The sequence below is a fragment of the Heteronotia binoei genome, chromosome 2 (genome assembly GCF_032191835.1).
Source record: "Heteronotia binoei isolate CCM8104 ecotype False Entrance Well chromosome 2, APGP_CSIRO_Hbin_v1, whole genome shotgun sequence".
In the NCBI taxonomy this organism is placed as follows: Eukaryota; Metazoa; Chordata; class Lepidosauria; order Squamata; family Gekkonidae; genus Heteronotia; species Heteronotia binoei.
The window spans coordinates 83,971,387-83,995,150 of NC_083224.1; the positions used below are offsets into that span (position 1 = coordinate 83,971,387).

The 23,764-nt window shown below is 41.0% G+C and overlaps 1 protein-coding gene across 1 annotated transcript in view; it reads right to left on the minus strand.

Moving 5' to 3' along the window:
• Positions 1 to 1,086: 1,086 nt before the first annotated feature.
• The window catches only part of PACSIN1 (protein kinase C and casein kinase substrate in neurons 1), a 112,176-nt gene continuing 89,498 nt past the window's right edge, over positions 1,087 to 23,764 (minus strand). Inside the window, exons 2-10 of the mRNA XM_060231478.1 lie at positions 20,117 to 20,247; positions 17,022 to 17,178; positions 15,734 to 15,969; positions 14,854 to 15,009; positions 12,761 to 12,936; positions 3,730 to 3,850; positions 3,524 to 3,648; positions 3,155 to 3,348; positions 1,087 to 1,639 (exon numbers count right to left, since the gene is read on the minus strand). Of these exons, the coding sequence (XP_060087461.1) occupies positions 1,530 to 1,639; positions 3,155 to 3,348; positions 3,524 to 3,648; positions 3,730 to 3,850; positions 12,761 to 12,936; positions 14,854 to 15,009; positions 15,734 to 15,969; positions 17,022 to 17,178; positions 20,117 to 20,179 (1,338 nt within the window). The 5' untranslated portion in view covers positions 20,180 to 20,247 and the 3' untranslated portion in view covers positions 1,087 to 1,529. The remainder of the gene's footprint in view (positions 1,640 to 3,154; positions 3,349 to 3,523; positions 3,649 to 3,729; positions 3,851 to 12,760; positions 12,937 to 14,853; positions 15,010 to 15,733; positions 15,970 to 17,021; positions 17,179 to 20,116; positions 20,248 to 23,764) is intronic.

Below are 23,764 nucleotides of genomic sequence, written 5' to 3' on the forward strand. Positions count from 1 at the left end.
GATAGTGCTCACTCTAGACTCATAATTCTTAAGAATAGGAGATATCTGCTGGCCCTCAAACTCCATCCTTATATTTCTGCACTGGTGCTAGGTTGCTGCTACACACTTCAAAATGGATGACAGTGCTTTATTCAAAATCCTATTATGAACATACCTCTCAGCAGTATATGTAACACTTGGAAAAGGGACACAGCATTTAACTTTACAACCAGCTGTTCAGAGAAGTCTCTGTATTTTTCTGCTATCACCTTGGTGTATCCTACCTTTGGAACTTTGCTCAGAATCCTGGGTTTCTTTACCAGTTCAGAGTGTGATGCTATCAATCAATTTCCAGATGGCTGATAGAATACTCTCTTTGGCTGAAGGCTTTGGTTCCATTTAAAGATATGCTTCTAGCAAAATTCTGACCATCTTCAGCAACTTACCAGGCAATCTTCATTAAAAATGAGAACTTCATTAAGAATGAGAAACTGTAACAAATCATTCAACGAGTTTCTAGTGAGGTTCTCTGGGACCATATCACAATAGATGCCTCTTCCACTCATAGCTTCTTTGTTGAGCTGGGCAGACTGCCATTAGTGTTCCTAGGCCAGGCTCTCATCTTGTTGGAGGTCTTTGGCAGACTGAAAATAGAGAAATCTGTACTGGGTTTGTGTAAAAAGGGAATGCATCTGATCAGCCATCTAAACACATTGCAGAACTGCAGCCCAGTTCCTCAAGAGAAGGTGGGAGAAGGAGCCAGTGAGGTATGCTTTGATGAGTTGCATAGGGTGTTCATGTTTGAACTCAGAGCCCTAGCCTGATGAAGAACTACACCATGCTCTGATCTCATGAAAAGGGAAAACAGGATCACAGGACTCTGGGTAGTGAGTCACGAAGTGTGCATACAATACTTCAATTAAAGCAATAGCTAGAGATGGTCAGTTGGAAGCTTGAATATTGTACCACGATATTGGCTGGGGCTTGGTAATGAAGGCAAAAAGAACCTGATGATTTCTTTTCAAAGTAGGAAAAGCAGATGGAGATATATAGAAGGGGGATAAGAGAAATAATAAAATCAAAGAGGTATACTCAGTTTTCTCCTTATTTTTACTGGCTCCAGTCTATTCAAAGAAGGTGAATTGGATTGGCCCCAGTAGCTTAAGTGCCAGACATTTCAAAACAGTTCAAGCCAATTGGAAGGCGGCTCATGCTTATATTATCCTTAAAAACCAACCAATCAGAAGCCTTTTTGGTTAGGCTTTAAGGGCTTGAGGTATTCACTTTTACTTACAAAATAACCCCCCACCACCACAGTATCAACTTTTCATATCACATTATCTTAAAAAAAGTTAAAGCGACTGCAAAATACTCTTCAGAGATGGCTATTAAAAAAATAAAAGATTGGTTGGAAAATATGTTTGGATCTCTAACTGTGCTGAGTGAGTGAATGCACGGCAAGATGGCTACTTGGCTGGCATAGAGAGAAGGGAGATGACAGAGGGTCATTTTTGTTTTTTGTGACAGCATTGAGGAGAACACAACAAAAATTAGATGGCCTCCACATAGTTAGCTGGATAGAGACCAAGCTGCCCGTTGTCCAGACGACCTTTGCACCACCCTTGTTCATCCTCTTCTCCTAATTTGGTTAATTCATCACCTACAACAACAGTAACAAGTCATTAGTCAAAGCTTATCATCAAACAATGTATGATTTATTGTATTCTATGAAACCCCTTCCTCAGCCACTCCTCCATTTAAATTAGCAGTCTCCTGAGGTGGCTTTGCTTTTGGAAGGGCTGATGCACAATGGTTTATAAGCGTTTATATCCCAGATTCAATCCTTAAATTCCAGTTTTAAAAAAATCAGTAGTAGCTGACTTGAAAGAGACTGTGGAGTTCTGCTGAGACTGTGGAGAACTGTTCTCATACTAGGCAATAATGAGCATGATCTGACTCTTCATGTGCTCAGAGTTTGAGGCTTTGTTACATGCATCTGCATGTAATGGTGTTTGCCTCTAATGATTCACATATTAACAAAATCCATGTGGTGGATATGTAGTCAGATGCGTGCTTGGAGTTCCATGTTGGAAACTCAATTTCTAGGTGCACAGGGACCTACTTTGGATGGGGTAAACAGCACATGCAGATAAGGAGCTGTAGCTTTCCCCCCTGTACCATTTTCCCAGCCTAGAATGACCATGGAAGGTGCTATTTTCCAGACTTTGGAAACTTACATGTAAGGTTCCCTAGCAGGGCAAATGGCAGCTTCTATGGCCATTTCAGGTGAGGAAACCAGTTCGGGGTGCGGGGTAGGGAAGTTTAGGCCCTTTCTTCCCATGGGCTGTGGTCCTGATCCACATAGGGTCCCTGTCTACCTCAGAACAAAGTTCCCAGCACAAAACTCCAGGCAAATCTCTCTTGTACAATTTAGCCTTAAGTAAAATGGCAGCTTTGGGATTATTTCATAGAATTAAAATAAAGATGGTACAACTCCGCACATGATAGTTATGTGCATACTGTGACACGTTGTTACTTTGCAAATTTCAGGCAGAAGTTACTTTGGATTTTTAGCTTATCCCTCTGAACAAGGTAAATGGCTATCATTGGCAGGTAAGGAATGCAAAGCAGAAGGGCATGGGGACATAGAACATGATTCAGCACTGTTTCTCTAGTTCTGTTAACTTGATGCACATCACAATCATTCTCTTCCTAGCACCACAAAACATGTTAGGTTTTTATTTCTCAGCCAGCTCTGAGCATGCACTCATGTAATGCTTAGGCTGAGAGGTTGTGAGAATCGATTGCAACAGGCTTCATGATTCTGGGGGCAACCAGTCTTTGAAAGCAATGAAGCTATTGTGGCTAACATCTATATGAGAGGCACTAACAGAAACAACAACCTCTCATTCTTTTAAAGGGAACAGCAGGAAGAACACAATATTACAAGCATTTTATATTGAAATGTGGAGATAATTTCTTTAAATACTCTCCAACTGAGGAACATGAACAATAAGCAGCTAAACTATAGCCTTTGAGAAACACAAATTCATGCTAGGAAGAAAGCTCTGAAAACTGGACACTTTGTTAGCAGTGTCCATATCTTTGCTCTGCATGCCAATGGATGGACTCTTACATTCCTCCTCCTGCCTACTCAACATACTTCATGTCTTACCTGCTTTGAAACTCAGTTCATCCTGCTCCTGCCCATCATAATCATACAGAGCTCGCACACGCACGCCTTTCCCAGCAGTCTCCTCCTCAAAGGGGTTGGCACCGCCATTAGCTTCATTGGAGTTGTAGGTGTTGCCACCCTCATCGTCTGACCACTCTGCGGTGTAGGCCTGGCCCCGATCGTAGCTGCTCACACTGGGAATGCAACATGGTAGAAGGCACCATGAAAACTGCTGCTACAGCCAAAGTCCTCTGATGCCTCTAGCACTGACAGGCAGCCACTAGGTATTATGCTCACCATGTTTTATTCCTTCTCATTTGAACATTGCATCATGCAAGGCTCAAACTAGAGAAGATTCAGTATATTCACCTGCCACGGTCCCCAGATTGTGCCGCTGACTCCCCAGCTCCGCTGGCATTGGGTGTGTTGCCTCCTTCATTCTTCTTAGGCTTCTCTTTTCTTGTTATTGTTTGTGCTGCATCTGGATTCCATTCCTGAAGGGAAAGAAATGCGTCTCTGAACTGGCTTCCTCTTCTAAAACCTCAGTATGGTCCTGCAATGGAACAGCACCTTACCTCAACTTGAGGCCAGTTCATAGGCATCCCTGGGCCACAGTTGTTGCGGAACCATCGGAGGTCCTCCTGAGCATCAGCTGTACGGATGGTCTGCTCCAGGTCGCGATAGACTTTAGCATAGCTGCAAATAACGAATAAACAGCCATATAAACAAAAGCATGACTCTTAAAAATGGACTTGACTAAAGCTGAAAACTGCTAGACAAGGGAGTTGAATTAAATAAACCAAGATAACTACTAAATTATATTTCTCTAACCAAACACAAGGGGGCATCAGCAGCACAGAAAAGCTTGACTGGCCAGCAAGGATTCTCACACCCAATTGCAGAGGAGCTGGGGAGACAGCACAATGAGGGTGGCTGTGTCTATGCTGTTATCCCATCAGTAATATGTGCCAGTGTTTGGGATTTTTATAATTTTATTGGTTTTTAGCTACAAGAAGAAAAAGAAAAAGCAAAGATACATAAAAAGGGGGAGAGGGCATGTACAGCGTGAAAAAAAACAGAAACAAAGAAAAGTACAAATATATCAATTATGATTCAACCTCCAAATAAGATACCCAATTTGTTCTACCTGCAAGTATACATATATTTTACCATCCTTATCTTTCATTATAAATTTTTTTTACTAAGCTATTACTAGCAATATAAGTCTAAACAATTCTTCTTCAACACAAATAAGTATAAAAACTTCAAAGCCATCTCAACACAAAACTGGCTGATTTAGTTTAACCATGTTAAAAGAACAAACTAATTTGTTAGTTTAACAATAGCCTTATTAAAATCACATAAAATCATCTCTTTATCCTTAACAAGTAAAAAAAAATACAACATAACAATTTGTCTATCACAGTATAAGCGATTTATCCAAATAATTGTGCTGTCTGCCTTTTTACCAATTAATCCAACTCTTATATCAGCATGAGCAATTTCTCCAAACAAACATACTAAAAATAAATCTGCCATATAAAAATAAATGTATTGTCTGCCCTCTTTACCATTGATCCAATTAACTGTATATTTATCTAACATTTTAACAACACCCTTCCATCCTTAGGATCTCCCTTGACCTCCATCAGTGGCTATTAGCCACAGTGTGTGTGTGTGTGTGTGTGTGTGTGTGTATATATATATATATATATATATATATATATATATATATATATATATATATATATATATAAAATAAATTTTTTTTTGCCACTGTGTGACACAGAGTGTTGGAATGGATGGGCCATTGGCCTGATCTAACATGGCTTCTCTTATGTTCTTATCATAGCCACCTTCAAGAGGGGTTTAGATAAAAATATGGAGCAGAGGTCTTATGTTCTTATGATCACATATCAATTCTTATTAATCATTCCATCTTTATTTACCCACAAGGAAAACCAGCCCTCAGAAATCCTTCCTCCCAGTAAAGTTTTTATGTCTTAATTTTAGCTACTTAACTTAGCCATATTAAAAATACAAATTCACTTATTGGTTCAACAATATCATCATTACAGTAGGCATAAAAACATATATCTTTATCTATTAAATGCAAACCAAATTGAAAAGTAATTATGTTATCTACCTACCTAAATATATAGCCCAAAAACCCCACCTAGCCTTTTAAAATAATATATGTCGTTACTATAAGTTCCATATCCAACTGCCCACCAAGTTACAATTTGATTACATTGTCTGTCTTCTTAAAATTTAAAAACTTTTTGATTCCTTTAGCTTCTATGACCATATTACTCCAAAAAAGAAAAAAAAAACCAACTTGATATAACTCAGACATCACACTTTGCCTTCTAAAATCGCCTATCAGTTCTTATATAGAGTTCCATATCCAACTATCCACGGAGAGGGACAAAGTTCAAAAGTCCTTCTTCCTGAAAGATTTCCTCATCTTAATTTGTTGGCAGGGATGCACCTTCTCTCTTCTCAATGCAGCCACCCCTCTCGGTAACGGAAAGAAGAATTCTGAGCCATTTACTCCTCTCAGCAGGACTTTACTCAATCTTGTTTTCCGGTCTTGTTTTGTAACTGTGCCATAAGGATCCATTTTGGTTTTCTTTTGTTTGTTTCGGAACGGATCACTTTCCCACTCTAATTCAGCAGACGTCACCTGAATCTCTTTAGCACTCAGTTTGTATGGATTTGAAAGTTCGCTAGCTTTCAGCATAAAAGCTCCCATTTGTTTTCTAATCAACTGCATTAATGAACCAAGGTTCTGTTTCAGAGAAGTGATATTTCATAATATATATTTTTATAAGACATTTTGCTTGACAATGCCATTTTTCTCTGTCAGCAAACTCAGTCTCTTAATCCAAGTTGAAAAGTAGCTTTGTGTTTGCAATATTGTAATCTCCCTTATAATTTTTTCCCCCTGGCCCTTTTCTTAATTCACCTTCTTTTTTCTTAATTTCATTTTGAATGTCCAAGATCTGTTTATCTTTTGCTCTCTTATCTTTATTATTCAGTGTTATTAATATTCCTCTCATTACTGCCTTATAGGCATCCCATACCGTCTGAAATTTTATATCTTCTCTATCATTAACTTGAAAATAAGCTTTAGTTTCATTTTCTAAAGATGTCACTATTTCTTTATTTTGTAGTAAATCTTCATTTTTTTTTAAATAAATATTTTTATGTTTTATTGACTTTAGTACAATTGGCCATTACAGCATATGGATGTTGAAATTACAAATAACCCTCGCCCCCCCCAACCCTCCCCATCTTCTTTTAGTCTTTTCCCCTCAGCCAAGGGCACAGAGTCCTGATCTTCCACTGAATGTCCTTCCTTGCTTCTCCTGAGATCCACTCTAAATAAGGGTTCCATCTGGTCTCGATTTCCTTGACTTTATCTTCCCACGTGGAATCCTTGTTGATTGTTGCCACGATGTCAGACTGTATGTAATCAAACAAATAGCTGTGCCAGCTTTCTATTGACCATTTACTTTTATCTTTCCACCCCAAGGCGATGACCGCCTTCCCCGCTAGTATCATTGCCTTGACAAGGTTTTGCATGGATCTACTTAGTGCCGGACTTCCTATTATGCTTAACAACATCATATTAAAGCCAATGGTTAATGGTACATTGCAGACTTTTCTAATAAACTGAATAATTTCCCCCCAAAAGTAAATCTTCATTTATTCTCCAGCTTCTCGACTTTTTAGACGATTTTGTAATCCACATTATTGGGTTATGGTCAGCTCCTATTTTGGGTAAAATCTCTATCTTCTTTGTTATAAGTCCCAAATCTTTGGTACCCCACAACATGTCAATTCTAGAAAAAGAATTATGTCTGGCTGAAAAAAAGGTATAGTCCCGTACTTCAGGATTGAACTTCCTCCATATATCCTCCAAATTCTCTTGTTTAACCAGCTCAAAAAATGATTTTGGTAATTTCCCTTCTTTATCAATTTTTTTCTTCCCAGATCTATCTATTATGTTCTGAATTGTTCCATTAAAGTCCCCCATCAACAAAATTTGCTCATAAGTCACTTCATCAAATTGTTGCATAATATTTTTAAAGAAAATGTCCTTTGCACCATTTGGAGCATAAAGTCCCAACAATAAAGGTTTTTTAGCATTCAATAAAATTTCCACTGCTATATATCTTCCATCTTTACCTTTAAAAACCAATTTCGGGTCTAATTCTTTTTTAATATAAAAAATTACTCCTCTCTTCTGTTCAGCCAATGTATACAATTCTAGTCCCAATTGCTTACTCCATAAAAATGTATAATCCTTTTGTCTAATATGCACTTCTTGTAAACAAACTATATTACAATTTTGTTTTTTTATCCAATGAAATGTTGCCCTTCTTTTTTGTGGTGAGTTTAGTCCATTTACATTCCAAGATATCAATTTGTAATCCATCATGGTGCAAATTCTTTATTTTCTCCAAAAAATCTACACAGTTCCTGTGTGTTTGTAATTGTAATCCTTTTCCCTTGAAGTTCAAAGCTCAAACCTTCAGGTATTATCCATCTGTATCTAATTCCATTGTCACGTAACTTTTCTGTCAGTTTTTTATATGCATTCCTGTCAGTTAACACTTGTCTTGGCAACTCTTTCATAATTCTTATTCTGCTACCTCCCACTATCAATGTCTTTTCAAAATTTGTGTTCATAATTTTTCCCACCATTTCTTTTGTCATAAATCATATGACCACATCTCTTGGCAAATTGTTCTTTTTTGCATAGAGTGAATTCACTCTCTCTATATAATCATACATATTTCTGTTCCCTCCAAAAATTCTGCAATTATTTTTATTATGTATTCTTTCAAATCAGATTCTTCACCTTCTGGTACACCTCAGATGAATCTGTGTCTCCATCAACTTGCAGTCACGTATTATCACCTTTTCTTGAAATTTTAACAAGGTGGAATCATGTGTTTGCACTCTCTCTTCCACCTCCTGTACTTTTTTTGTTATTACTACAGTCTCATTTCTGAGATTCTCTATCTCTTTTAATTATTTTTTGAGTCCTCAATATCCTTTCTTATTTCTTTTTTAGAGGCAGTTATCATTTCTTTCACCCCCTTCATTATCCTGGCTTTCATTGCATCTAATTGGGCTTGCATTTTCTCCACTGAAGCAGACCTAGTACGAATTTGCTTCAGGTCTGACATGTAAAAAAAAAATCAATTTTTTTTTCTCTCACCAAAATAAATTTGGACTATCAGGTTTAATAAAGTGAAGCTTGCTCTTTCCAATGAACCCAATTTCGCCGTCCTCTGAGCCTCCCAGGCTCAGATATTAAAGTTTAAAGTTTTTATTTCCCCCAAAATGGCGGTTGCAACTCTTGCTTCACTTTTAAAAAATTCCCTTCTTTTCCCTTTATCCAATTCAAATCTTCTTCATCACTGTCCAATAGTCCTTATTTTAAAATTACCAACTCAATTAACTCCACCAATTTTTATTGTCCCAGTCACTTTAAAAACGTTGTTAAAACTTTGTCCTCCCAACAATGGCCGCCGATGTTTCTCTCTGGTATTATAATCCTAGAGTAGGCTGTTCACTTCTCTTACTTCCTTCTTCTTCCTCTGGTACTTCCTGCTTTTCCTGCCACCAAGTCCCATTTCACTGGTAGAGAAATCTCGCGGTGTCTGACGTACTTCCTGTGTTGACTGTGAGTGCTGCAGATCTATGACGATGGGGCTACTTCCTCAACCACAGATAGACTAAACAATACATTCCTTTCTTCTTTTAGCACTGTCTTTTAGATTTACGAAGTTCAAATTTAGCCCCTTTTCTTCTCCTCCTTTCAAGCTTCCATTATATCCAACTCCCATCTTTTAATTTTGTTTTGTTTAGCTTTAGTTAGTCCCGGAGTGAAAAGATAGCAATCAATACCTTTTTTTTGTAGTTTATCCAAATTGACACCAGTCTTTTGTAGATTAGATGTTTAAAGTTGTAAAAGAAGACTCGGATCCTGCCAAGCTTAAGTCAAATAAATGACTCTGGAAACTTCTGTAGGTGATGAATATGCAACTTCTCTCTGGAGATCCCTCAAAGCCTCAAAGGAGCCCCCTCCGGGACTCCCTTTTAGCCAAGGTAAGTCTCCTCAAAGTATCTGTGCATATCTTGGACAATTCTCTAGCTGAGAAAAGTAGGCAAAAGGCATTAGTTTGCCTTTTACTACCCTGAACAGAAGTGCCAGCCTGCCCCCGTTAAGGAAAGCAGCTCAGCTGCCATTTTCCGATCCCGGAAGTCAATCCAAGTTGAAAAGTAGCTTAAAGATCCTGTTAAATCGTCGTTCCAAATCAGCTCCAGCTAAGATTTCAAATGTTGCCATTTCAATTAAGTTGGACGGCAGGGACAGATCTCTCTGAAATATTTCTCTTTTAAGTTCAGACCATATTGCAGCCAAATAATAGTCTCTTTAACATATGTCCAATTATAATTTGAGTCGATTTAAGTATTTGTATTCAGTCCAAATCAAGTTGTTACCGATACTTAAAATTGCTCTTTGACTTTACAAGGCCTCATTCGCAGGGAAAGTAGGTATATAGTTGACCTCTATCCCTTCCTTTGAGCTGCCCATTTGTTATGTAAAATGACCCATTAGCCAATGGTATTGAAAGCTCACTTACTTGCCAAGTAGAATTGCCATGTTTGGAGTAGAGAAGCAATACATCAAAAGCTTACTGAAAGGAGTGAAAGAAAGCAGTTGGGTGTTCACCTTTTTCTGCTGCGTCAGCTATCATGGCAGCAGAGCCTCGGGGCATGCAAGAAGAACAGAAGCAGCTGCCACTGTACCCCTAACCTCCCGCAAAAGTCCCATGCCGAAGGAAACCCCCTCCAGGGTCTTCCTGTGGGAGCGGCCCCTCCAACTGCCTGATTCAAAGGCGCCGCAGGAGGACGATCTGCGGACACCTCTGAAGGCAAGGCGACGTAACCCGGAAGCCATATGTGCCAGTGTTTGTACACTTTAACCAAAGTTCTGTCCATATAAACGAGATGCCTAAGTGCATCTCCTTTATTTCCTTCTATAATACTGGTTAAGAGATTACTGCAAGGGGATGGGAAAGGCCTCAGGACATTTGCCAGCAACTCCTCTGTTCTATCTCCAGTGAAACAGATACTATGCAACAGGTAATTCCTCTTGTCACAGAATATTTCCATGGGTTTTGCGAGAGACAATGTGATCAAGCTCTTCATATCACTACATTTGCTATTAAATCAGGTAGATTTTGCCAATCATGAAAGAAGCAAAATCAGGCCACCCACAGACAATGTAAGTAGAATCTTCTGATATACAAATATGACTTTCAAATTAACCAAAGAATCTCCATCCTGAGGAGGACTATGCATGTCCCAGGATGCATGTAATGTTGAGGGCAGCTGGAGTAGTGAAAAGGACAAACAGTAACAGAGAAATTGACCTCCATTAGCCCTTGAGAGCTTATACAACCCTGGAAGAGATCTGGGTGATTTTAAAGCGATCCACCCCATTTGCTTTAATTCCATATGGGGCGGTGACTTTTATTAAAATAATTTCAGAAGAGGAACACAATTTGGATTTATGTAATGCCATTTATTTGGGGGTCATTTATTTTGGGGCTTATGGCCCTTTACAGATCTATTCAAGAGCTATAGTTCACTAGATACTGAAAACCTTTTGATACACTCCTTTAGTAGGGATGGACATGAACTGGGAAAATGGAGGTTCATCCCAGTTCATTATTTGTGAGGTCCCAAGAACCCTGAACTCAAACAAACCTCCTCTGCTTTGTGAGCTGGATCAGGTTTATGAGGTTTGTGGATCTTCCCACCCTCCATTCTGCTGGTAGATAGCTCCCTGAGGCCAGAAAAATGGAAGGGGAGGGGATCTTCCAAAACCCATTTAAAGGGGTATAACTCTTAGGAATATTCCCTTTAAATGGGTTTTGACAATGTGTGCCATGCAGGAGTGGAGGCCAAGCAGTGAATTCGCTGCTTGGCCTCCACTCGTGTGTGGCACCTGCTTGCAAAAGTGATTTAAAGGGAACATTCTCTTTAAATGGATTTTGATAGCACAGGAGTGGAAACCAAGTGGCAAATTTGCAGCTTGACCTCCAGTCCTGCATGGCCCTGCTTGCAAAACCCATTTAAAGGGAACAGGCTTAAAGGGAGAGGGATCAGGCTGAAATAGATCCATGCAATTTCAGCGATCCTTCATTCCCCTCCACTTCCCACCATGACCCATGAATCCCACCAACCTCCAAAACCATGCTGACAGTCCTGGGAGGTTTGTATAGGGATAATCTGGAGATGCTCAAACAAATTTCGGTTCATAATTTGGTTTATGCTCATCCCTATCCTTAGTGCTTTGACAGTTTCAGGACTGCTCAGTCCAGCCCTACTTTCTCCCTCTAATAGTTTATGGTTGGCTTATCAGGAACATTTGAATTGCTAGACTCTAGCACTTTGAGAAAGGTACATCTTCATGCGTCACTCTCCCCCCCCACTTTGATGCTATACGAGCATGTCCAATCTTTAGAAATTAGATGTAACCTTGATCTGAGCCTCTGTTGGCCCTTTGTTTTTGTGGCACAAAAAGATTAAAATGGGACCAATGCAGCCTGTCTGCATAACTCAAGATGCAACAGAGCAAACTACGAATCCAGTGGAAACTTTTAGATCAACGAAGTTTAATTCTGGGTATAAGCTATTCTGTGTATGTGCACTTCTTCAGATACCTGAAGAAATGTGCATGGACATGACAGTTTATACCCAGAATTAAATTGTGGGTCTTAAAGGTGCCACTGGACTCAAACTTGGTTTTATTGCTTGAACAATATGGCTACCATCTGAATCTCTAAAGATGCAATGTCAGTGTGCAGTTATTCTACATTACACTGTGATTGCTTATACACTAACTTTTCAGGCTGAAATTACTATCATTCATTCATTCAGCTTCAATGGATATTATGTTATTTTCCTTGTTGTTCTCCAGACTTTTTCCAGATCTGATTTGCACCAATTTTTTAAAACTTAAAATCCAGTTGTAGTTATAGGTTTTCCAGACTGGATGCTCAAGTTTCTCAGGGTTATTAACCCTTTACATTTTCTTCCTTTTCTTCTGCCTCCCACTTAACTATTTCCTCTTCTCTTGGTGTTGTTGCATACCTAAATTAGTTCTCAGATGGGTGGTCATGGTGGTTTAATGGCACAGTCATAAACAGAGTCAACCTGTTCTAAGTCTAAGAAGAAGAAGAGATTGGATTATATCCTGCCCTTCCCCCAGAGTCTCAGAGCGGCTTACAATCTCCTTTCCCTTCCTCTTCCCACAACAGACACCTTGTGAGGTAGGTGGGGCTGAGAGAACTAGAGAACTTGTGACTGACTCAAGGTCACACCAGCAATATACTTCAATAGACTCAATGGGTGTAATTTTTCTTAGGATTGTACTGTATGTACTGTTTTTCACTTTGGAAAGGGAGGTGACAAGTTTGGGAGAAGGCTTCCAGTACTCACTAAAGGAGCACTTCTGCCACACAAATCATTAGAACTTCCGTTCTGCTGCCACTGAGTTTTAGAGGAAAATGATACCTGCTGTTCTCTGCCAGATTCAGGTGTCTCTTGATATCCAATAGCACCTCCTTCAGGAAGCTGAGCCTCTTCTCTTCAAACTGCTGGCACTGCTCAAAAACCTGCTCCATACTCTCAATGTATTGTGGGGTACACTTGCTTAGCTCATCCACCACCTTCTCATACTTCTCCAGGGTCTGCAAGGGCAACAAAGATGTGATTAAAAGATATAGATTAAAATTCCTGAGAAAACACATACAGTAGGACTTAGACTTTGGGGGCAAAGGCATGTGTTTCAATGGGCCCCAATGAGTCCCTTGGCCTACCTCATTTAAGGACGTATCTATACATATACGAGTATACTCAATTACTGTATACTCAATACATGGACAAACACAATTAAAGATTTTTTTTTTAAAAAACCCCTTAAAATATGCTTAAAAGCAGGCCTCGGATTCAGCGGGAGCTCACAAGAGCACCTGAACTTTTTAAAGAGTTCCACCTCCTCCTTTCCACCTTGTCCATTGAATAGTAGGTGCAGTTGTGTAACAATCCCTGGTTGAGCTCCACCACCTATTTTCCTACAAAATGACCACTGCTTAAAAGATTAACACTCTTGCAATATTTTGACAGTTTCTGATAACTGACACCTCTTGCTTTGAATTATTGCATCAAAATCCAGAGACAATGTCTGTCCTGCAGCAATCATGAGTATGTGTTGTTCAGGTGTGTGTCTGTAAGTTGCAAACCTACTTTTGATTTATTGACATTCATTGCAGAAATCTCATGGTCAGTGCTTTGAGCCTAAGGCACAGGGGAAACATGAAATGGCTGGGCACTGTGAACTTTTGTACATAAGCTGCTTCATGTGCTGGTCAGACAATGGAGAAAATAGAGGCTTTACTCTGTAGCTCCTGTGTGTCTGAGCAAGCCTGGCAAAGCAAGTGTGACACAGAAGGAAGCAAGAGAGAGAGAAGGAAGCAGATGAGAGAGAGATTCTCGTGGGCCTGATAGGAACCCTCTGGGGGCCTGATTCAGCCCTTGAACCGCACATTTGACACCTCTGGGGTAGAGAGAGTTAACAAAGAGAAATTTTTCTCCCTCTCCAAAAACCCTAGAACTTGAGGGCATCCAATGAAGCTGACAGGCTGTAGATTCAGGACAGACAAAGGAAATACTACTTTACACAGAGTAATTAAAATGTGGAATTCACTGCCAGAGGATGTAGTGATGGCCACAGAAGTAAAAAGTGGCTATTAGCCATGATGACTGAGAGGAACCTCCACATTCAGAGGCACTCATCCTGTGAATCACAGAGCCAGGAGGCAATAGCTGGGGAAGGCCTTGGCCTCTATGCCCTGTTGTTGGCCCTCCAAAGGAACTGCTTGGCCACTGTGTAAGACAGGATGCTGCACTAGTGGGACCACTGGCTGATCCAGCAGGGCTCTTCTTATGTTTCTATGTTCATTGTATGGAGATAAATTAATCACCTTCTAAATAACATCCTATTTAGACTTTATTAAAGATACAGAATTTTTTTCTCCAGGCAGTTGGCAACCCTACCTAGCAATGATACACATGCTATGAGAGCAACCCTATGCAGGTCTACTCAGAATCCTGCTCAGGTCTATTCAGTGGGGTTTACTCCCAGTAAAATATTCTTTGGATCCCACTGTATCTGCCCTAGAAAGGGAACTTGACATGTGGGTGTAAAGAAATCTGAGTGCATAATGCAATAGTGAGTAAGATACATATGAGTGAAGTCACAAAGATATGTAAGGAGGTGTGTGTAAGGACATACCAGGATAAATGAGAATAAATGGCAAAACAGAAGATGAGGATCACTGTGTACATCCAAGAGATATTTGTGTATGTGCGTCTGTGCAGAAGTGTGGCAAAAGACCGTTTGTATATGAATATGAAAATGTGAGGGAGACTATTTCAAATAAAGTATGCACACTTTATTTAAAAGAATGCATACATATTTTTTTATATTGTAAGCTGCTTTGAGTCCACATTCAGTGGAGAGAAACAGAGTAAAAGTATCCAAACAAAAGAAATACATGTACAATGACTACATTTCTCATGTGTATAAAGATGCTTGGGTATCACACCTTTTGCACATCCTGCTTGCACTTGTCCACCTTGTCTTGCAGTTTCTTCTGCTGGTCTGGGGTGATGGACTGCTCGGCCTTGCTGTTGGCTTCCCGAGTCATAGCCAGTTTCTCCTCTTTGCATGCCAGGTGATAGGCTTTCTTGGCTGCTTCCAGCTGGTTTGAATTGATAGAGAAGGAAAGGAAGCCATGAGTGCATCTAGATGCTTAGTGCCAGAATCTAAACCCACTACCTCTTTTTGAATCCCTTGCACAGGACTGCAGTTTAACTCAAGATCCAAGCAAAAAAATCCTTCCCCATCACATATTTTCCACTCCATGAGGCATGTACCCGAAGATTTACCTAATCTGGTTGCTGGAATAAATTACATAAATTGGAAATAGTTTGCATACTTTAACTTATCTACATCTGTATATATTACTGTTTACTCTGAAATAATAAAACTTGTGCTTTCTTATACAATGAACACTTTTATTTCAGGATTTTGAAAAGGCCACTAAGTACAAAACCAAATTATGTGCTTCAAAGCAAAAGCTGTAGATCTCTACAAAACCAAGGAATGCTTTGTGTGTGGGCTGTTCACTGAATACAATGAGAACCCTCAAGTAGGGAGAGTTCTGTCACAAAACCATGCAGGCAGTGCTTTACGGTTTAATGTGGACTCAGTGCACAGCGTTCTCTTTTCTGTACCACATCTGATGTCCTCCAGATTTTCCTGAAGGAGAGGCTCAGTTCTCTTAAGAGACCCTTGCTCAACGCTCTGGAGGAGCAATGGGAACTCCATGTTATTGACCAAACAAGGCAGCTGTCCAGGTTCTTTCCCCCCTAAAATGAGTGTGACATTCTCCCCTTTTCCTCCCTTGCTCCAGCCCTGCATACCTCCTTCATCTTCTTGGCCCAAGGTTTCTGTGCTTTCCGAAAACCATCCTCTGCTTCCTTAGCCTCCTTGAAGCCTCCCATGATCTGCTTATGGAAGGCATCTTTCTGCCAGTTCTTCACCTTCTCAAAGTCGTCATTCAACAAGCTATTCTTCACTTCTTGATGCAGCTCGCTCACCTTGTCCGCTTCTGTCATTATGCCCATCCATGCTTTCTCCAGACTGCCATACTGCGGGCCTATGCACCAAGAGTACCAGCAAGACTGGGGTGATCATTGGACAGTCTGAATAAAACCTTGTTCTTCCATTACAGAACCAGCTATAGTCAAAATGTCCCCACAAGGTGAGATAGGAAAGAGCTGGGAGAAAAGCTATGCAAGGGGAAGAGCCTCAGAGAACATCCAGACACCCTCAACCTAAGGGCCTTTCCAGATTATTTCCTGTGGGACAACGTTGCAGCTGTTACTTATTCTTCAAGTTATCCAGCCAATTTACCAGCCATGCAACTTCCCTCTCAGACATGACACACCATTTTATGGATATTTCCCTCTTTCCCTATGATTCAACGAAGACTGTGCACTTAACCTCTCCAACACTGGAATACAGACCTACCCTCATTATTTTTTGTCAGTAAACAGAAGTGTATTTCAGCACAGCAAAGCAACTTCCCCCCTCTGCGTTCCATTATGTGGAGACAGAATATCATAACCCTAGCACTGGATCTATGATAGCATAACACTAAGGTTATAACGATATATACACTTAGCTCGGAGTAAATCCAATTGAGAGCAGCAGGACTTACTTCTTAATAAACATTTGATTGGGATTTAAGATAGTGAGGCTTTTAAATTCTCACTGGCTCAGATGATTTTCCTAGTGTTTTTTTCTCATTTTTATGGAAGATTCAGAATTTTAGGTTTAGTTGTTTATTATTATTTTAATATACATATTTGCTTATTGTTCATTGTGTTAGCAAATGTTTTTCTGGAAAGGCAGATAGTAATCTGTGAACTAAATTAATAAATATCTGGGAAGGCCCACATTCCCATCCCTATGTGGGGTTGCAAGTTTCCATTTCATCCACTGGAGGGCAGCAGTGTTTATAGATCCACCCAACATTTCTTTCATGGTAAATTAACATAATTAATCTTAAGAAATTCATATATATATGTCTGTGTGTGAGGGGGTCATTCCTCTATTGCATCACACACTTTGAAGGCAAACATTGTTAGCATGCTCCCACCTCCTCCACCCAAGTCCTGGAAAGCACAGCAGGAAGAGAAATGATACCTTTCTCTATTAACTGCCTCCACCGCTTGGACCAATCAATCAACTGCTGGGCATATGCCTTCTCAATCTTGGCTCGCTCGTGGACACAGTTCATCAGGTCATTGCACAACCGGTATCCATCATCAATCCGTTTCACTGTCCGTTTGTAGTTCCCCACCTGCCAGAAACATGGAATACTGCCTGGGAAATTGACAAGCTGAAGTCCCAGGCACAATCCTGAAGCCCAGAGAGGTTTTACCACAATTAGAAGAAAGGAAAGAATAGCTATTCCTGAATTAGGAAGAAAGGGGAGGAGGCAAGAAATTTGGTTTCAAAGTGGGAAACGGTAGACAGACTGCCATTTTTGTGTCTCCTTGTTACTCTTTCTGAATATTGCCCTGAAGCACTCTAGTTCAGCAATGCCAGTTGTTGTCGCTATACCACCTAACAAGAAATTAAAGTAAATAGAAATAAAATTAATATACAATGTGCAATAGCAATAAGGGATTTTCAATGAGATTATTGGATCTGGTATATTTGCACAATACCAGGGCAGAATTTGTGCCAGGGATCACCAAGATTAAGGCATAGAATCTTTTTCCAAATTTAGAACATAAGAACATGAGAGAAGCCATCCTGGATCAGGCCAATGGCCCATCTAGTCCAAATCTATGTCACATGGTGGTCAAAATCCAGGTGCCAGCAGGAGGTCCACCAGCAGGGCCAGAACTCCAGATGCCTTTCCACTGTTGCCCCCAGTTGGGCAGAACTGCTCAATTCCTACTTTTCCTATTCTTCTCAGGGAAACAGTGCTCAACATGGCAAAAACAGAACATATAAGGAGGGTATGAAGTTCCAACCTAGGATCAGCATAGGGGTAGTACATAAACACTTAGTTTCTTTAAATGAAACTAAGTCCTCAGGGCCAGATGAATTTCATCCAAGGGTTCTAAAAGAGCTTGCGGGAGGCGGGCGAATGATGTCCCCATCTTCAAGAAGGGGGGGAAAGATGATCCAGGTAACTACCGACCTGTCAGCTTGACGTCTATACCTGGAAAAGTTTTTGAACAAATCATCAAACAGTCGGTCCTGGAACATTTAGAAAGAATGGTTGTGATTACTAAGAGCCAGCATGGTTTTCTCAAGAACAAGTCATGTCAGACTAACCTGATCTCTTTTTTTGAGAAAGTGACTACCTTGCTGGATCAGGGGAATGCTGTAGATATTGTTTATTTTGATTTCAGCAAGGCTTTTGATAAGGTTCCACATGCTATCCTTGTTGACAAGTTGGTAAAATGTGGTTTGGATCCTGTTACCGTAAGGTGGATCTGTAACTGGTTGACAGATTGCACCCAAAGAGTGCTTGTGAATGGTTCCTCATCCTCTTGGAGAGGAGTGACAAGTGGAGTGCCTCAAGGATCTGTCCTGGGACCTGTTTTGTTCAACATCTTTATCAACAATTTGGATGAAGGAATAGAGGGAATGATTTTTACATTTGCAGATGATATTAAATTGGGAGGGGTTGCAAACACAGAAGAAGACAGAAACAGGATACAGGATGACCCTGACAGGCTGGAAAACTGGGCTAAAATCAATAAAATGAATTTTAATAGGGATAAATGGAAAGTTCTGCATTTAGGTAGGAAAAATCCAATGCATCGTTATAGGATGGAGGAGACTTGTCTTAGCAGTAGTATGTATGAAAAGGATCTAGGGGTCTTAGTGGATCATACGCTGAAAATGAGTCAAGAGTGTGATGTGGTGGATAAAAAGGCAAATGCAATTTTGGGCTGTATTAACAGAAGTATAGTGTCCAGATCACATGATGTGATGGTATTGCTTTACTCGGCTCTGGTAAGACCTCACCTGGAGTATTGTGTTCAGTTTTGGGCCCTGCATTTTTATAGACAAGCTGGAACGGGTCCAGAGGAGGGCGACAAAGATGGTGAGGGGTCTGGAGACCAAGTGCTATGAGGAAAGGTTGAAGGAGCTGGGGATGTTTAATCTGAAGAGGAGGTGGCTGAGAGGTGATATGATCACCATCTTCAAGTACTTGAAGGGCTGTCATCTAGAGGATGGTGTGGAATTGTTTTCTGTGGCCCCAGAAGGTAGGACCAGAACCAATGGGTTGAAATTAAATCAAAAGAATTTCCGGCTCAACATTAGGAAGAACGTCCTGATGGTTAGAGTGATTCCTCAGTGGAACAGGCTTCCTCGGGAGGTGGTGGGTTCTCCTTCTTTGGAGGTTTTTAAACAGAGGCTAGATGGCCATCCTACAGCAATGAAGATCCTGTGAATTTAGGGGGAGGTGTTTGTGTGTGTCCTGCATTGTGTAGGGGTTGGACTAATGACCCTAGAGGTCCCTTCCAACTCTATGATTCTATGTAAAAGATAAGACAACAGGTTCATCTGACCTATGACATGTAGGGGGAGGCTCCCCAGCTGTGAAGCCACCACTCTTCTGGAGAGTCAGTTTGGTGTAGTGGTTAAGTGTGCGGACTCTTATCTGGGAGAACCGGGTTTGATTCCCCACTCCTCCACTTGCACCTGCTAGCATGGCCTTGGGTCAGCCATAGCTCTGGCAGAGGTTGTCCTTGAAAAGGCAGCTGCTGTGAGAGCCCTCTCCAGCCCCACCCACCTCACAGGGTGTCTGTTGTGGGGGAGGAAGGTAAAGGAGATTGTGAGCTGCTCTGAGACTCTTCGGAGTGGAGGGCGGGATATAAATCCAATATCTTCTTCTTCTACTACTTTGCCTCTGTTTATCTGCAGATCCCAAAGCAGTCAAATCTGATGCTCTCTATCCCAATGCCTTTTAGAGAGAAAAGCAAACCCTGGAGGACTAAAACATTCCCAGGCTTCCACAATCTCCCTTTCCTTTCTACCCTGCGAAATCCAAGGCATTTTCATCAGGAACCTTTGGTATGGAAACTGATGGCTTCTCTTTTCTACAACTTTGAGACCTCTTTCTGGATCAATAAACACTACCAATCAGAGATCCTTTTTGCATCAGGCTAACAACAGAATTTTTGGTGGAATTACACTGACATCCTGCTTTGCCAGAGCTGCTTCAGAAGATGAGTGTGTCTGGGAAGGCAAAGGCAGGCCAGGGCTCTTACCTCCCAAAAGCTGTCAGTTATTTCTTCAGCAGATGCCGCAGATTCGTCATAGGAGCCAGACATGGTTTGTGGCCCTTGTTATTAACTGCCAAATATTCAGCCCCTTTGTGAGCAGCACCAGACTTCATGTACTGCAAGGAAGGAACACAAAAAGATAAGAAAACAGGTTCATCTGACCTATAACATGTAGGGGGAAGATCCCACCCCCCAGCTGCAAAGTCACCACTCTTCCATTTTGCCTCTGTTTATCTGCAGATCCCAAAGTAGTCAAATCTGATGCTCTCCATCCCAGTACCTTTACTAATGGCCTCCAAGCTTACCATCTTTTGACCAAAACTTCGTAGCAATCAACATTTCCATGACCATCCACAGTTTGGACTTTGTTAGCAGACAAGCAAACTCTCTATGGATACACATACACACACAGTTGTCCATTACTATGGGACAAGAGAAGGGTGTTTTCTCCAAATGTGAAACATACTCCATTTTAGTCTAGTGTGGAAAGCTTTCTCTCTGTAGCCAATTCAACAAAAGCATATGTTAACAAAACTTTGATTCTATCCACCCCAGAACTGCCTCCATATTTTTTAATTTGTCACACAGTGGGAAGGGCTCACAGGTTTCCCAAATTCTGTTTTTCATTTGTAATTTATGACTAGCTGTCCAGTTTTGCTTCCCTGCCCCAGAAACATTTATATTAGGATATAACAAGGCAGTCATATGAGTTTGCATTATAACCTCCTGGAACAAGCATTTGAGTTGACAAGGTCTTCTGCTTATCAACAGTTCTGGACAGAAGAGAAGATAAATGGCAGAATGTCCTATGTTAGGGGAATACCCAAAGCTTAAAGGAAAAATGAAGAGTTGTTCTGATTTTCTGGATGCAAGTGCTGAAGAACTATAATTGTTACTGGGGCTTTTTTTTTTAAGTAGGAACTCCTTTGCATACTAGGTCACGCACCCCTGATATAGCCAATCCCCCAAGAGCTTACAGGTGTCAGGGGTGTGTGGCCTAACAAAAATCAACAACAACAACAACAAAATTTTATTTGTATCCCGCCCTCCCCGCCGGAGCAGGCTCAGGGCGGCTAACAACACAATTTAGGTTTAGTTATACAGAAATAGATAAAAATACATTTAAACATTGTAAACATTTTAATTAAAATTCTACGTAGGCTTTAAAAGTTGATTAAATTAAAATTAATAAGTGCTAATGCTATGTTTGCTGTTTATGTTTATGATGGCGGTTTCCTTAGCAATTTCCGTTTTCATCAGCGAAGGCCAGTCGGAAGAGGAAGGTCTTGCAGGCCCTGCGGAACTGTTCAAGGTCCCGCAGGGCCCGCATTTCCTCTGGAAGTTGGTTCCATAGGCTCGGAGCTATAGAGGAGAAGGCCCGGTTACGGGTACTTTGCAGCTTCACCTCTCTCGGTCCGGGGATAGTCAGCAAGTTTTTCCCGGCTGACCTCAGTGCTCTCTGGGGTTCATGTGGGGAGAGACGGTCCCCACATCAAAGGAGTTCCTGCTACAAAAAAAGTCCTGATTGCTAAAGAAACATGAGGAGCATTGCTCATAAAAAGCCAGTGTACATGAGGAAAATGTGCCACACTGTACGCAGGTGGTTCAGGCATATTTAGAGTAAACCAGATCTGCTTTGTGTTTATGATTGCCATATCATGGTGATGACAGCCAAGAGAATATTACATATGCCCCCAGAGGATTTGTCTGATGCTCACACCAGCAGTTTCTCTCCTAGGTACTAACAGAGAAAAGCCAGTGCAATGTCTTATCTCAAGGTTGGGTGGATTTTGGTTTTTTGGAGGGGGGTATTTTTGCATTTTTGTGTGCATGTGGGTATTTGTGCCCCCATGCCTGGAAGTCATGCGACCTTTGGTGACTCCTGCTGGGGCATGAAGGACATTCAGAAAAGTGGTTTGATAGCCTGTCTCCACCAGTCCTGATTAGTACTTTTTGGAAGTCTCCCATCCAAATACTTGCCATGATCTGCCCTGCTTAACTTCCAAGATGTGATGAGATAGGGTTTGCCAGGGCTATCCAGGTCAGGGTTTATCCCAGGTATTTGCTTAACACTGCATTGGGATTTCTTTGCAGAAAAGTCAATTCCTTACTAGAGAGTCCTTCCTAGTACATCATTATCCTGCTCTTCCTCCAAGGACCATTGTAGGTGGTTTGCCTTTCCTCATTTGATCCTCCCAACAACCCTATGGAGTAAGTTAGGTAGAAAGACAGTAACTGGCTGAAGGCTGCCCAGTAAGCTTCGTAGAACAGTGTGCACTGGAACCCAGGTCCTGTAAATCCTAGTCCAGCAGGCTACCCACTACAACCACACTGGCTCTCAGATACACTAACATTTTGAGGTGCTAGAATTCCTAAAATGTTATTCAATCAAGGCACATTTCCTTGAGTCTTCAATAGCTGTTCTGTCAGATCACAGGGTGACAAAACCTGACTCATAGGGTGGGAGTGGAGTTAGCTGCCTTTCTTTATCAGAGCTATAAAGACTTCAGAGCTGCAGGTAAGAAGAGCATGTTACAGAATATGTTCTAATGAGCCAAGCCTCTATGGCTGTTGCCCCATACAGCATGTGTAGGGAAGGAAGCTCCTTTTCCTTCTACCCAGGGGAATAACTGTTATTTTTATACTTTTCCCTTCCTCCCACAATGAAATTTATAATAATCCTGGGAAGGTGACCAAGGTAAGCAAAAGAACCTTTAATTATTTTGAAATTCTATGCAGCTGTAACCTTGACTCTCTAAAAGAAGGGTGGGAGATGCTATGTCATCACAGGCTAGGTAAAAGAAGCCATTTGAGGTGGCTGTCATAGAAGCCAATCACATCCTGGCTGCTGTTGTCATGTAAGCTCATGGGAGTAGTAGCCTGTCAATACTAAGTCTTCACCCCACCACGCTAGCTAACCATGGGTGCCAGATCTAGAAATCCTGTCTGGGAGAAGGAATGAAGTAAGTGGGCAATACAAATAAGTAACAATTCCATCACTCCCTTTAAAAAACAAAGTATGTTCTCCATTCTACTGTGGCTAAGGTGTGTCTCCCTTCCTTAGGGTTGCCAACTCCAGGGGAAGAAATCCCTGGAGATTTTGGGGTGATGCCTGGGAAGGGTGAGGTTTAGGGAGGGGAGGGACATCAATGGGGTATAATGCCATGGAATTCCCCCTCCAAAGCAGACATTTTCTCCAGCAGAACTGATCTGTAATTCCAGGAGAACGCCAGGCTCCACCTGGATATTGGTAAGCTGGCAACTATAGCCTTCCTCTTTGCTGTACTGGTTTCCCTTCTCCAGACTCCATCTATAGTCAATCCAGACAAATTTAATTCAGACAGAAAGAGTATGTGAAGCGCCTTCTTCAGTCCACACACACACAAAAATAGCGCTGAGACAGACTGATCCCTCCTCCCAGATTCCAATACTCCTAAGATATATATTTTCTTGGCTGTTCTATAAAGATCAATCTTAAAAGCCCTGCTGTATTTGAGGGGTTCATCATGGAACCTTTCCCCCTCCCACAAACATTTTTATTGAAATACTAGTTATATAGAAATAAGATATTTTCCAAGGTCTATTACACTTGTATTAGATATATTACACCCCCCTCCCCCCCAAAAAAACACT